The 15,831-nt window shown below is 37.3% G+C and overlaps 3 protein-coding genes across 3 annotated transcripts; 1 reads left to right on the forward strand and 2 right to left on the reverse strand.

Moving 5' to 3' along the window:
• The first annotated feature begins 346 nt into the window (after positions 1–346).
• On the forward strand, positions 347–6,167 carry LOC114303932 (protein CLAVATA3 INSENSITIVE RECEPTOR KINASE 1-like). Its single transcript, XM_082884557.1, has 11 exons — positions 347–1,366; positions 1,434–1,524; positions 3,122–3,255; positions 3,764–3,874; positions 4,679–4,811; positions 4,931–5,002; positions 5,149–5,292; positions 5,413–5,484; positions 5,579–5,638; positions 5,730–5,827; positions 5,932–6,167. The coding sequence occupies exons 4-11, from the start codon at positions 3,772–3,774 to the stop codon at positions 6,081–6,083; spliced, it is 834 nt and encodes a 277-aa protein (XP_082740683.1). The 5' UTR covers positions 347–1,366; positions 1,434–1,524; positions 3,122–3,255; positions 3,764–3,771; the 3' UTR covers positions 6,084–6,167.
• A 1,378-nt stretch (positions 6,168–7,545) lies between these two features.
• Positions 7,546–10,256, reverse strand: LOC114313170 (protein WHAT'S THIS FACTOR 1 homolog, chloroplastic). The gene has a single exon (XM_028259539.2). It carries the CDS (start codon positions 8,494–8,496, stop codon positions 7,585–7,587), a length of 912 nt encoding a protein of 303 aa, XP_028115340.1. The 5' UTR covers positions 8,497–10,256; the 3' UTR covers positions 7,546–7,584.
• Positions 10,257–10,410: 154 nt separating this feature from the next.
• Positions 10,411–15,629, reverse strand: LOC114313175 (Ribosomal protein S5/Elongation factor G/III/V family protein). The gene is made up of 4 exons (XM_028259541.2): positions 15,366–15,629; positions 13,961–14,027; positions 13,778–13,865; positions 10,411–13,129 (listed from the first exon to the last, which is right to left on the reverse strand). The coding sequence occupies exons 2-4, from the start codon at positions 13,961–13,963 to the stop codon at positions 10,689–10,691; spliced, it is 2,532 nt and encodes an 843-aa protein (XP_028115342.1). The 5' UTR covers positions 13,964–14,027; positions 15,366–15,629; the 3' UTR covers positions 10,411–10,688.
• Positions 15,630–15,831: the final 202 nt, after the last annotated feature.

Below are 15,831 nucleotides of genomic sequence, written 5' to 3' on the forward strand. Positions count from 1 at the left end.
CCCCTCTCTCTCTCTCTCTCTCAACCCTCTCTGAGCTCCATCGAAGATTCAGATATTCAAAGCTCCATCGAAGCAATTTCGGAGCTCCATCGAAGCTCCAGATCGAACCAATTTCGAAGCTCCGTCGAAGATTCAGAGATTTCCATCGAAGATTCAGATATTCGAAGCTCCATCGAAGCAGTTTCGAAGCTCCATCGAAGCTCCAGATCGAACCGATTTCGAAGCTCCATCGAAGCTCCAGATCTGAACTCTGACCCCTCGATTACTCGCATTTCAAGTAATATGCACATTTCGACCCAATTCTTCCTTTCCCAAGCCGCTCGACTCGGTACACTTTTGGTGAGTCCTCTCTCTCTCTCTCTCTCTCTACTTAGATATGTACATGTATCTGTATATGTATTTGTTGATTATGTTGATCTTTAGTCTTTACAACTTACCATGTAGAATATGAGATGTTATTAAAGTAGAGTTCAATGGGTTACTGATGATTTCCACATCTGAATTTGTGTTCCTTAATTAAGTGTATATGTATATATGTGTTTATTTTATTTTATTATTTTTTTTGTATAGACACAAATTGGTGAATTTTGACAGTGTTTGTTCTTCAACTTGTAATTTGGAGATCATCTAGTTCTTTATACCTTTCTTTGTGATTATTTGTTTTTCCTCACTGTCTCTTTCTTTCACACAAAGTGTTTGATAAAATGCCGAAGTGAAATTTATATAATTTGTTGGACTTGAAACTGATGCACAGTGTGTATTATGTAACAATGAGAATTTGCTGAGAAATGAAGAAGAAATGGTTGAGTAGTGGAATGTGTATATATGAGCAGATCAAGTGAAGAAAAAGAAAGAAAACAGAGCTTCAAAGAAGAAGATGAGAAATAATTCTTATTTTCTGCAGATTCAATACATCAAACTTAAACCTGTAATCTCACACTTGGCAGCCCAAACTTCTACCATTGCACCCAACAATGGCCCCTTGTCAGTATTACATATTTGATGTTCAATAAACTTTCTGGTCTGACACTGCATATTGTCCTTCATTGACCCTTTGAATCATGGACTATTCTGTTGTCTAAGCCTCTAATAACCTTTATGGTTCAGTTCTATTACTTTATTCAATATATTCTATAGTACTAGAACACTGTCATATTTCTATATAAATATAGATAGGTAGAAGTCAGTAGTTTACATGAAAAGTGTTAACATGTAGAAATTTGTTGTAAGCAGGGAAATGCTCAAAGACCGGAAGTGCGTGTAGTCACATGGAACAATGATGAGCTTGCAACAGATGCACTACCTGTCCATGGCTTTGAGCATTACAAGGCAAAGGACTATGCCCTTGCTCACGCTCCATTCTCAGGTAAAAGTGTGCAAGAGTTTATGAATTTGCATTCAAAGAGTGGTAATACTTATGCATTTTTATGTAGGTAGCAGCTATGCAGGTGGGCAGTGGGCTGCTGGTGATGAGCCATTATACTATATTGTATCCCCAAAGGATGTAGTTATTGCAAAACCTAGGTTAGTTCAATTTTATCTTTCCTTAGTTTCTATTCCAATAGAATGTCAGTATGTAATTTTCCTATTGATAATTAATTACAGCACAAAAGGCCAGAATATTTATAATCCGAATACACTTTTCACATATCCAAAATACTTTCATATTTTTTTATTCACTTTTTACATGTTTCAATACACTTTACACATTTTTCAACACTAATAACAGCCCTAAGGGCTGTTTTTATCATTATCGTTAATTATATCAATCTATATGCTATCTTATCTATAAAGTGAGAAGACACTTTTTTCGCACTTGTGAATCCAACCACTGCTTAGTGCTATCTGTCAAGTTTAGTTCATGAGATGATTATTATGCAAACATTAGGAGTTATCTGTTTAAAGTTCTCCCCCGCTTCTCATCTTTTTCATATGTCTGCTCACCAAATGCAGTATCTTTACAATTCCAATTAAGCATAGGCTCCTCACCATTTATGGATAGCTAAATCTGAATACTTCAAGTTTGTGAGAAGGTAGATAGAAGTGAAAAAAATCTGGTAGTTCTTATTGAAAAATAAGAAAATGGTGAAACAAATTAAGGAGGTGCATGGGCAGATAGGTGTCCCAGTTGGTTGGGGGGTGCTTGAGCAGACAAGTGTAGAATTCATCCATTAGTTTTAGTGAGTTCAATGAATTTTTATTTAAAAAATTTAAGTGTATGTCATCTTAATATGGTGAGTGAATTGCCTGAAAATGGAATGCTTTATATTTTAATTCACATTGATAGAAAAAATTGTGGGATTTAAAAGCATAATTTTGATTCCTTTACTGCTCGCATTGTTTGTTTTGCCATTATATCGTCTCCTATGCCATATTAAAAATCACAAACTTTGTTGATTTACAAATGCAATTTCTTGTTGATTGCTAGGGATGCAGATCATATTTCTTGGCTTCTTCAACATGGATGGCATGAAAAAGCTTTAGCAGCAGTTGAAGCTGGGCAGGGATGAAGTGAATGATGAGGTATTTCTGTTTAATTTAGTTTAACGGTTCATTTATTTATTTGCATTGTATTACTTACTAAATAAGTAATTGATGCATGATTTACATATGAAATGTTTACATTTTCTTTCCCATATTTTCATGGAAACAATGTAATATAGAAACCTACAATTTGTCTAGATTCTCTTATTTTGTGGAAGTAGGCTATTTATGTGTTGTTATTTTTAGTCATTCTGGGTTACTTTGTGAATATGTCAATTAATACCTAATGTTATAATCATGATATCAATAAATTTTCTAATTTTGCTGCTTCTTTAAATTCACTTTTTTTTTTAATGGTCTGCATCAAAGTTGTCAGGAAGATGCATTAGTTACAATTTTGAGAAAGAAAAGAATAATGTGGGTGCCTTCTGGGTTTAAGATATTGAACAATGTTACCCCGTATGATAAAATCTGTTGTTTCAGTTTTTGACTTTCAATTGAACTTGAGAAGCAGCAGGCATGTGGAGCACTGGCCCAAGTTTTTTCTATTTTGTAACGCTGTAGTATAGCTACTGTGATTTTGGTATAAGCATTCAAAGTAGTCTATTCTGAATTGAGTGTATTACTTCACTGGTAGAATAAATGCAAAGCGGTAGAGCAACAGAAAAGACTGATGTTTATAGTTTTGGGGTTCTGGTTCTTGAAGTAGTGAGTGGAAAGTGACCCACTGATGCAGCATTTATTGAGAAGGGCTTCAACATTGTTGGCTGGGTACTTCTCTTCCCTACACGTGTTTACACGGCTTTCATTCAAATATGTATGACATGATTGTGGAGCTCACAAGGCGAATTAAGCTTCTTATTTTCCTTGATTAATGATTTCATATGAATCTTCGAGAAAATTCTCTCCTCCTTGTTGTCTTTCCCACTCCAAACCCTGCCCATTTGGCTCCAAGGTGTGTATACTTGTGCAAAAACTAATTTTTAGCATATGGGTCTTTGTTTTTGTGGAGTTTTAGCATCTGGGTCTTGGAGTTTATGAAGTTTTGTGGACTGTGTGAAGAGCAGTTTTGAGTCGCAAGACTGAATCTGAAAGGGTTCTACTTCATGTTATAGTAATGGTGGGTTTTGCTTGATGGGTTTCTGATACTAAGCTAACTTTTTGTTAGAGAGTTGTTTGGATGAGGCAATAATGTAGAGGTTGTTAGTTTATGTTAATGGTTTCTGGAATGGTTGGTTTTGGTGGCTTTGATAAGTGGGTGCTGTTGTACTGAAGGTAGAATAGAAAATGGAAAGAAGTGGGTTTATGTTGTGGAGAGTGGGATTGCTGGTTTTGACATTGTTGGAAGGTTCTTTTGCAACTCTTTCTCGTTCTGGTATAAACTATGAAGGTCAGTTTCTATTTGGGATGATTTCATTTTTTGTTTTTGTTCATTTTTGTTGTTTCTTAGAATTAAATGCATAAAGAAAGATACTAAGCTATTGCAGTTATTGGAATTACAAGCCAAAAATTTGGCAGATTTTCTAGTTTTGGCCTTATTACTTAATTGTCTGTTCCAAATTTGATTTCCGGTGAAGATAAAAGTTCATCCTCTACCCTCTGTGGTTATCTTTCGCTTTTTCTTTGATCTTTTTCATGTTGTATGTGGGAAAAGTATACTTTTATTAAATGTAGAATGGTAAGTTCTTTTTTTGCTCCTGTACTTGGGCTACATCTCCAGCCCCTGCTCAAATTTGAGTAAAAAATTTATTTCATATGAACCACTCCAACAGACAAACTCTGATTTAAGCATAAGTTTGTAAAAGCTTTACTAATGGCAAAGTGGTAAATTTGAGAGCCAAAAAAAATAAAAGAAAAGAGAGAGCATTTGAGTCTCCCTTGATTTGGGTAAAAATCGGAGTAAAACTCAAATTTGGTATAAGTTTGGGTCAAGCAGTGGAGGGGTTTTGAGTATTTGAGTTTGATATAGGTTGGAGTGCAAGATTGGAGATGCCCTTAGTGCCTTCATGGCTCTGCAAGAGCATTGCTTTCATTTATTTTTAGCATTCTTGTAGTTTTTTTTTACCCTTTTCAAGTCCATGTAATCGTGGCTTGGAAACCCATGTTTTATAATTATTTTTCTGTTGTTTTGATGCTTGCTTGATATAGAAGAGCAAAATGTGACCCATCTTTTGTTTGGTAAAATCTGATTCAGTGGTGGCTTTGATGGCTATAAAAAATGCTCTCAATGACCGATACAATGTTTTGGAGAACTGGGATATTAATTCAGTAGATCCTTGTTATTGGAGGATGGTTACTTGCTCTGCTGATGGTTATGTCTCTGTTTTGTAAGTTGCTTAATCCCTTAACCATAAAGAGATTGGAAAAATGAGCAAAAAACTCATCTCATTTTACAGATTTCTTCTTGTCAAACTCCTGTTTAGTGAGCTGTTTATCTTCTTATCAGAGGATTGCCTAGCCAAAGCTTGACTGGGACTCTATCGCCTTCAATTGCTAACCTCAGTAACTTGCAATCTGTGTAAGTTGGAACATTCTTTCTTCCATGTAATGTGATTACATTTGTATGTTTTCACTTTACTTTTCACCACAATATTATTTACAATCCTCGCAAATAATCAAGAAATTTAGTTTTGATCACATACTGTTACTGTTTTAATTGTGTAGGTTGCTACAGAATAATGCTATTTCTGGTCCTATTCCTGCTGCAATTGGGAAGTTGGAGAAGCTTCAGACAGTTGATCTCTCTAGCAATAAGTTTAATGGTGAAATACCCAGTTCATTGGGAGACCTCAAGAACCTGAATTATTTGTAGGTTTCTGGAACTTTCTTCAACCTTGAGTTGCACCATATATTTCACAATTCAGTACATTCGGATTTTCTCCTTCTTGGAATTGACTCGTTTTTGTTGTGCTTTTTTGAGCAAGTCAGGAAACTAAACAACAATAGCCTTACTGGATCCATTCCAGACACTCTGTCCAAAGTTGAAGGTCTCACACTTGTGTAAGTGTTCGCCCCTCTTCACTTTATTTTGTGTAGAACATTGGAGGAGACCTCAGAAATATTCTTTACCATCTTTTGTGAATATTGCTGGCAGAGACCTTTCTTTCAACAACTTCAGCAGTTCCGTGCCAAAAATTGCTGCACGAACTTTCAAGTGAGCTGTACCTAAATTGTTCTCATATTGCTCAGTTGTTTACGTATTTTTTTAATTGATGAAGTTGTCATGCACTTCTCTCTGCTTTCAGGATAATTGGCAACCCATTAATTTGTGGGCCTAATTCAAATAACAACTGTTCTGTGGTCTATCCCGAGCCTGTTTCCTTCCCGCCAGATGGTGTCAAAGGTGTCCATCACATAGTAGTATTTAATTTTCTTTTTAAGTTACTTCACTGCTTTTCCATAACTGTTCCATGACATGTTTAATTGATGGAATCTTTACTTTCCCAGATGGGTCAGAATCAGGGACAAAGAGCCACCGTGTGGCTGTCACTTTTGGCGTGAGCTTTGGTGCTGCCTTTTTAATTATAGTAATCATTGGATCATTTGTTTGGTGGAGATATAGACACAACCGGCAAATTTTCTTTGATGTTAATGGTTAGGTCTTATGTACTTCTATCTTCATTTTATTTCCCAGTTTCTTCATTGACAAGTATCAATTCTTATGGCATTATGATGATTGATTAGACGCATTTGTGCTACAACTTAGTTGCATTAGATTATCATAATTCATGCTGTGTACACTACATTTGGTTGGCCATTTGTTAAATGGGGGAGTGGTGAGAGAGGAGAGGGTAATGTTATTTTGTTGCTTGTATATAAGGTAGTAATTTTTTGATTGAGAATTGTGAATTCAATTTTTGGATATGTTATTTTGTGGGAAAATTAATGCTATATTAAATTGAATGGAAAAATGAATTAATGCTATATTTGTTATTTGAGTGGGAGTTATTATTTTATATTAATGTTATTTAGTTTTATTATTGGTGTTCTTTTAGTTCAATCACATAAAATTAGCACAATTTCAAAATCAAAGAAAAAAGAAAGAAAAAGAAAGATAAGACGGCGTTTTTAAAATGACACTATAACGGTTGGAATTTTTAAAATTAAAAAAACTTATGAAGGCATTTTAAAAACGTCGCTAAAATCATAGTGACGTCATAGTATTGTTAAGGCAGGACATTTAGCGGCGTTTTTAAAAACGCCGCCTATACTAATACAGCGACGTTTTCCAAACGCCATAAAGTTATAGCGACGGCCGCGTCATCGGCGTTTGGTACTAAACGTCACAAAAAGAATTAGCGACGTTTTTGGTACCTATAGCGGCGTTTTTTAAACGCCGCTAAAAGCCTAATTTCCAGCAGTGTATGTCACTACTAGTGAATTAGAGTAGATCATTCATTATACAGTTTGTTATGTAGATCGTCCATTATACTGTATGGCAATCATGTTAGACTGTGGTGGGTCATCCCACGAAACCATTTGTGAACCCTACTGGATGCCATTTGAAGAGTTTTTTTCTTTTTTTGTAAGTTACCTTAATTGAATGTATAATACTGAGAGTTAGCCTCCTCATATCAAAGACTATACACTTTTGGCTTGAAGCGGTTGTCCAAAACCTTATCACAATCGACATGCAAATGAAATCCCCCCCAGATCATCTAGTCAAATCCTAAAAAGTGGGATGCAAACCAGAGTGGAGAATATAGTTACTGAAGCAAACAAAGGCACAAGTTTAAGCTTTTATTTTTTGACTTCCAGTATTACAGTAAGCTTTGGTTTTCAGGTAAAGGATTTAATTTAGATGAGATAACCATTCTTGAAATATCTCAACAAAAAAAAATTATCATTCAGGAATTTCTAGAAACATCCATGGCAAAACTTGATGTATTAGTTCTTCTTTGTTCAGGAACTTTCTCATTTATTCATGAAACTATAAGACTGGAAAAGAGAACTAAAATACAAAAGGACACAACTACCTGAGTATTCAAATAATGACAAGATCTGTTCATTCAATAGGTCAAGCTATAAAATGACAAATGACAGAAAATAAATTGCATAAGCTTCAAGAAAAAGAGAATTGTCTTTATATTACTAATATTATCAAGTGACACTGTCATGTAAAATTTGTGAAGGCATCCCAATATAAGAATCAATCTCTCTCCTACCCGCAAGTGCAACAAATTTATCCCAAAAAACCAACAGAGGACATTTGTCAATCAAATTTGACCCATCATAACCCTCTTTAAGGAATACAGTACTCTTTGCACCTTTATTAGTAATGTAAAAAATACCATGATGCCTAATCATGCAAAGCAACAATCTAGCTGGCAACCGATAGTCCGAATGAAATGCTTCTAGTTGATCAGATGTCATCCTCTTCTCCATAGTTAAACTAAGGAGTTCATGAAGCACTGCCACCATTCGCTTTCGAGCTTTTGGATCAGCAGATTCGAACCTCCTCGCATTCAAGTATGGAGAAGGGAATTCCATTTTCTGCCACCTCTGAACTTCTTCAAGGTAACTCTTGTTTGGTCTAAAACCAACAGGAAAACTCAAGTGAAAAGCAAAAGGACCCAGGATGTTACCATCTTTTGAGATTCTAACCTTTCCTGAACGTCCAACAGCGGCCAGAATCCTTTCCCGCACCAATCTTTCCTCCCGAGCTGTTACTGCAAGGCCCGAATCCCAATTTTCCAACTGAAGATGTGCTCTGCCATTAACATCTTTCACAGAAAAGTATTCTGGGTACTTGGGAATCAAAGACTTCTTGAAGTCACAACGCAAACCCATTGCAGATTCAATGAATTCGACAGTTTCCAGTGGGAGCCGACAATCAATCGACAACATTAACAACTTCCTTAGGTTCCTAACTACAATGGGTTCCATTTGCTCTCTGGTGTAAATTTCTTCAGCCGCAATCTTTTTGGCTTTTTCTGTAAGCATAACCATGGGAGGTGCTCTGCTACCACCACTAACATGAAAGATAGTAGGGTACTTCTCAATGACAGCCATGAAATTCCATTTTTGAACAAACCCAGCTTCTTTTTCAAGGTCTCTGCGGAGGAGAGATTGGCTTTTCTAGGCTTAGACAATAGACTTGAGCTGCAGAATTATTGACGGTTTCTTTTGAAGGTCCATGGCTCCGTCAAGTTCATGGACTCTGTAGTAGATTTTCTTCCTGGGTCTTTTTCCTCCACAGGTTTTGTGCATTATTAGGACCTTCATATAACCTGATTTCCCAAATGAGCTCACACCAAAACCCTCACAGTTTACTCTTCTATCAATAAAAGATGATCCAAGACATTGGTGTGGGCGCAAGAACATGAAATTTCTATGCATTTTGGTAATGGCAATGAGGGACGAAATGTCTGTGAGACCAACTATCAAACAAGTAGTGTGCAAGAGTTTGTGTTGAAGAAGATGGCAAAAGAAGTCTGTTTGGTTGGGGCTTTATAACTTGTTTGATTGCGATTTCAATTGCTTTTGAATCTGGGTTCTTCTTCCACTCTACAGCTAAGATACAGAAACCCCCAATTTCAACAAGGATTCCAAGAAGAAGCAAGATGATGGAGACAACAACACAATCAGAGGATCAATCGATCCACTCTTCTTCCGATGAAAACAGCGTCCCAACACCAAATCCAGACGTAGTAGAAGAAGCAGCAGCAGCTAACAAGGAGGTATCATCATCGTCCCTTGACAAACCACTTAAAGCATTGACATATGTATTTCGTGCAAGAGAGCAACTTTATAAGAAGCGTATCACCACGTATTGATCTTCCTGATGGAGCTGTTTAATGGAATGGTGTGTGTTAATCCAGATCATGTGACTGAGAGGTTCGTGGTAAGTAGGGTATGGCGAATACTGTTCATTGACATGTCACTCGATATGAAGAGAGAATGGGTTCTTAATTTCGTAGGGTTTGGCTTTGGGTTTGCAATTTTTTGAATGCGGTGTGCCTCAATTTTTGGCCCCGTTTGTAACCCTGGTTTTTAATCCAAAAAATCATTATAAATCTTCTAATATTACTTTTTTTTTAAAATATATTTTTTCATAAAAATTTAAAATATAGTGAACTTTCAATCATTTTTTATTGTAATGTGTTTGGAGATGATTAAGTCATGATATTGGCCTATTTTGAAAAGTAATTAAAGCTTTGTTTTATATATATTAAAAATATATATATATATATATATATGCAAAAATAAAAATATAAGAGTGATATAATTCAAAAAAAAATTAAAAAATCAATAAGCTTACTTTACAAGTATATCCTTCATTGAATGTCCTACAATTTTTCAGATGTCTCTTCCGATTCTTTTTCAAAACAGCTTTGAAGCAAAGTTTACAAGTCAACTCATTAAAGTTCATCCATAGCCTCAACAACAAACATACGGCGGGCAAACAATTGCAGCAACGAAGGCGGGCAAACAATTGCAGCAACGAAGAACGACGGCAGAGGCAGAAGCGAAAGGCGGTACTGCTGTGTTTTTGCACGAAGAGAGGTGCAAGTGATGAGGTGGCATAAATGTAAATGTTTGGAAATGATAAGGATATTTAAGTAATTTTGTATATCCCTCAGAGTTTCTCACAATCTGAAGCAGCTGTTGGACAACTTTTGAAAATCAGTTTTTTTTTGGAAAAAAGCTGAAACAGATTCAAGCTTATTGATATTTATATCAAACACTCAAACATAGCTTTTTTAAGCTAGAATCTATAATTTGATTGAAATAATCTGTAACAAACAGGGCATAGGATTATTTGACCAGCAGGTATCAGACAGATAACATGCCTCTTCTTCACAAGAAGAAATTATTCCTTCAATACAAAATGGCATACAAAATATGCCTTCACTCGTATCTGTCACTGACATACAAAATGGCATGAACCATCATCATCCACCAAATTATTATCAGCTCATCACCTGAAAACAAGTATAGATATACTGAGATAGAAATTGTTCAGGGAAACAAAGCACATAAATAAACATAACCTTGTCCATGTAAGACAGCATCTAAAACGTAAACATAACAATAAGACCCGGGGCATTAAACTCCAGGGAATTAAATGCTACTCCACAGTCGAATATTCGAAAAATGAAAAAGTAAAAAACAAAAAAACAACCAACAAAAAACATTACTGTCTTCATCACCTCTCTCATGAATTTTGAACCTTGTCGCTTGGTATTGAATCATTTGACAACTTACAGCTTGTCTTCAAACTCAGAGAGTGGTGTCATCTGCTCCTTCAAACCCTTTCTTTTGCGGATGTCTGCAACAAGGGCTGATGCCTGTGATCCAGATTCCAATGGATCGGATGACATCATATCCCAATGATCAAAAACACATTGTGGGAAGGCCTGCCCTGAAGTTGCTGCCCTCAGAGTGCTTGAAAATCCAAAAGACTCGATAACTGGAAGGTATGCCTTGATATTGTAGAGTGGCGTACCCGGCCTCTGGATTTCCTCGAACACGTGGCCACGTTTCTGATTCAGCACACTGTAGATTCCACCAAGGGCTTGCTCTGGTGCCTGGATCTCCACCATGTAGACAGGCTCCAGAAGGCGTGGCTTAGCAGTTATTTGGGAAGCATAAATAACCCTCCTAGCAGTGGGAATGACCTGGCCACCACCCCTGTGAATAGCATCAGCATGCAAAACCACATCACAAACTTCAAAGCAAATACCCCTCATGTTTTCTTCAGCCAATGCACCTTCCTTTGATGCCCATTGGAACCCAGCAACTACAGAATCCTTGATTTCATTGAGGTATTGAACTCCCTTGCACATATCAACAACCATGTTGGGGCCAGTGGTTTCAGGGCCAAAGCACCAGATTTTCTTTGCAAGATCCTTGTCCCAACCGAACTCCTCAGACAAGATTTTAGCTCGGATCTTCGGGTCATCCCTTGGACCAATACGTCCATCATCAATGGCCTCGGCAAGCCCCTCCTCCAGGGGTCTAGCTTCCATATATAGACGGTTATGCTTGTTTGGTGATTTGCTCATCACAGTTCGGCAAGACTTCTCAAGAACTGTCTCACGGAAGGACACAACAGGATCTGACTTAATAATTTCAGCCCCACCCATGAAATCGTCCTGCAAATCCTTCAAACAGATCTCAAGGTGCAACTCTCCAGCACCAGCAATGATGTGCTCCCCAGACTCCTCAATGGTACAGACAACCATAGGATCAGATTTAGCGAGACGTTTCAGACCTTCAACAAGCTTGGGAAGGTCAGAGGCAACCTTGCACTGCACAGCCACACGAACAACAGGTGAGACTGAGAACTTCATTGCTCGGATTGGGTGGGCATCGGTTTCCTTCTCATTTGTCAAGGTCGCATTCTTGGTGATATATTGATCCAAGCCAACCAAAGCAACCGTATTCCCACATGGAACATCCTCTACAGTTTCCTGCTTCTTTCCCATCCAAATGACAGTTCTCTGTACACTTTTAACATACAAGTCCTTTTTCTCTCCAGGGACGTAGTTGGGACCCATGATTCTAACCTTCAACCCAGTTGAGACTTTCCCGGCAAACACACGACCAAAGGCAAAGAACCTTCCCTTGTCAGATGCGGGAATCATCTTGGACACATAGAGCATAAGAGGCCCCTCAGGATCACAGTTCCTAATAGCATTAGCATATTGATCATCAAGGGGTCCCTCGTACAAGTTCTCAACACGATACTTCTGAGCCGTAGCAGGAGATGGAAGATGAAATATCATCATTTCCAGGAGGGCACTGCTTGCTGGAAGCCAGGTCTGCATGACGCGCTTCATCAATGCCTTCCCCATCAAGTCCTTCTCATCGGACTTCATGGTGACACCAAGCTTCTGCAACATGGGCCACAGCTTGTCTTTCTGATCATTCATGCAAGTGGCGATGATCTGCTTAATGGGTTCGTAGCAGAACTGAACAAACCCACGCTTGCAAGTAGCAGAGCCAGTATTCTTGGTGGTCCACTTTTTGGTGGCAGGGTCAAAAAAGTTTTCACCCCAGAGACGTTCCATCATCTTAGCCTCATCTACACCAAATTTGGAAGCATACATTTTGGCAAAGTTGGTCAGAGTAAAAGCCCACCCATGCAACCCAGCAGAGAAAGCAACTGTTCCTTTCTCAGGGTACACCTGAACATCACCAAGGAGGGGATCCTCGTATGTGGCCATGATGACATTTGCATTCTCAATCACTCTTTGGAATGTTTGGTAAGCCTCCTCCCCATCAACTTGAAGCTCAAGGAAGCACCTATCCATCTTGTTAACAGTCAAGACTGGTCGGATCCTTTCACCCAAAGCCTGTCGGAGGACAGTTTCTGTTTGGACACAGACACCCTCAACACAATCAACCACCACAAGTGCACCATCAGTAATGCGAAGAGCAGCTGTGACCTCAGATGAGAAATCAACGTGCCCAGGCGAATCAATGAGATTAATGAGGTACTCATTCCCTGCCCGTTCTCCCTTGTAGCTACTGAGTGACGCGGCAGTCATCTCATAGTAGAGAGAGATACCGGTAGACTTGATGGTGATGCCACGCTCAGCTTCATCCGCACGGGTATCTGTCATCCGGACATCACCAGCAACTTCTTGAGCAATGATACCAGCAGCAGCCACGAGAGAATCGGTAAGTGTGGACTTCCCTGTAATAAGAAATAAAAGTACAAGTAAGGGGTTGTTTGGGATGATTTAAATAAGTACACTTTTTGACTTTTTATGAAATATGGGTTGGGTTTGGGTTGGGTTTGAAGTGATTTGTTAGAGAGGTGATGTGACTTAAATAAGATGATGTGATTTAAATAGGATAGTAACTTTTTGACTTTTTATCTTTTTTCAAGCATGCCAAACTTGGCCTAAATAATTGTATCGGTAACAAAGAATATATTTATATCAGTACCAAAGAACATATATAGATTCAAAATTAATTGCAAATTAGACTACAAATAATGAATCAATATAAACTGCTGACCAAAATTTCCCCAAGAAAGGTTCCATCAGCAGTTCTTATCTCCCAACTAATTTAACTATATGAAAGTGATTGAGAAAACCGAGAACATTATCTGACTATAGTGGAGTTTGTGTGTGTGTGTGTGTGTGGGGGTGGGGGGGGGGGGGGGCACTAAGGATCAAATATTGCAACACAACATTTTCTTCTCCCTAACTAAAAGATTGTCATAGCTAATCTGTCATATGATCCCACAGAGTAACACATCCTGATGTATGAGATGACAGAAAAGCTTCCATATGTTAATAATAAAAATTATACCAAAACGAGTAGGATATATTTATACCATGATCGACATGTGCAATGACAGACATGTTACGAATGTTATGTTTCATGTCCATAATCCTGCGAAGCTCATCGGCTGTGAACTTCACCTGCACATATAGATTAAATTTCTCCAATTAGAAAACTTGCAACTTCCGACAACATTATTAAATGATATCAGAAACACTCAAAACAAACAGCTTACCATTTTGACTACTTTTAAATGCTACCACAACAGAGTTCTAAAAATGAAAGATATTCGCCAAAAACACCTGCAATCGACATGGCAAACAGTCATCAGCAACTTAACCAGTTTAGCGTAGATGGGAGTCAGCTTGAGCATAAGCAACACGAAATCTTAATAAGAATTTCACAAAACAATATGTTATGCTCTATTAACAGAAATAAGCTGCTGCTGATGGAGTAAAATAATACAAATGTAGTAATAAACATCAGGCTTTGACCTTTGATATAGGAAATGCAATACTAGAAAATATATCAATGCATCAATACATCAGTTAAAGTTGAAGAAACTGATGCAATGTAAAATCTGTAATTTTCTTCATACTCAAATTATAACATTGAAACATGAAATTTCCACAACTGACACTGCAATCAAGTAAATCACAAGTCACAAGTATAAACATTCATATTAGAAAGCCTATTCTCGATTTAACATAGCACAAATAGAATGATATTCCAGCTGGTGCAACAACAATATCACATCATTAATTCCTTACAACCAATTACACGACCATTTCCTTCACTACTGGTTTGCAGAAATAGTTATTGCATCAAACCAAAACACATAAGTTTTCGTTGTGTAACAAAATTCACATAATCTACCTCACAAAAAGACTCCAAAACATAATAATCATAATAAATTCTCACTTTCATCTGAAAAAATACACTTCACACAAGATGGAAAAAAATAAATCATCCTAAAACTAATTCGTTAAAAGATTGCATCACGGCTAATAGTAATTTCAAAAGTACAATAGTTTTAATTCAATGAAAACCATCATTACATCTCACAGACTAAATTGACAGATGACATAACATAGTATCAAGTTTCAGCACCAAACAAATAAATTTTTTAAGTGCACCTAACGAATATATAATCAAATTTAAACAATCAACCGATAAGATTCTGCATGAAAGCTCAGCATCGTTATTGACGTGAACGTAAGATCTCATACTTCAAACAACACATCATGATTAAAAAAGCTAACTACTCAGATCAGAAAGAAACCAGACAATTCAAATGAACTGTTACATGTAAAAACTCGTAAGAAAGTTATCGGCAGTTCATAGAGAAACTCATCTCATCTAGATCTACACAGAAAACAGGTGAAAAACCTCACGAAGCAAACAAAAACATGAAAACAGAGAATCGATCGGTCAAAACAAATCAAATGCAAAAGATACACAATTCAGAGAATTCGAATAGAAAATAACTTAGATGAATCAAAAGTTACCAGGTAGAAATAGATACAGATAGATCGGAGCACGGATCAGGAGCAGGAACGATTAAGAGATGAATCAACAGATATACATACAGACAATATACATATGCGTAGAGAGAGAGAGAGAGAGAGAGAGAGAGTTACCGAGGAGAAAAGAAGGAGAAGGAGGCGGCGAGGATGGAGGGAGGCTCTCAGCGACCTTTCACTGAGAGAGGATTGCGATGAAGTGAGAGGCCAATATAAGGTTCCTCCAAACCCTATATACCGCTAGGGTATACTGCAGGCTCGCTCCTCTCCGGTTCGCTGCAGTGCAATTTTGTGTCCAGTTTCCCATAGCATATTCGATGGAAGTATATGCCCATCATTTTACGGCTACAAAAGGCAGACTCATTTACGAGTTATTTTTATTTAGGGATAAAGTATGTGTCATGTAATATAATACCTTTTATTAATAGTAAAATGTAGGAATATTTACCCATCCGTCTTATTAATTATATTTAATAATAATGATAGGTGACTCAAAAAATTATAACTCGAATGATTTAAAATACTTAAAACGACGTCGTTTTGATACATTCAAGTCACAAAAATTCAGAAAACCAAACATTTT

The sequence above is a fragment of the Camellia sinensis genome, chromosome 8, assembly GCF_055761805.1.
Source record: "Camellia sinensis isolate YWXY chromosome 8, ASM5576180v1, whole genome shotgun sequence".
Taxonomy (NCBI): domain Eukaryota; kingdom Viridiplantae; phylum Streptophyta; class Magnoliopsida; order Ericales; family Theaceae; genus Camellia; species Camellia sinensis.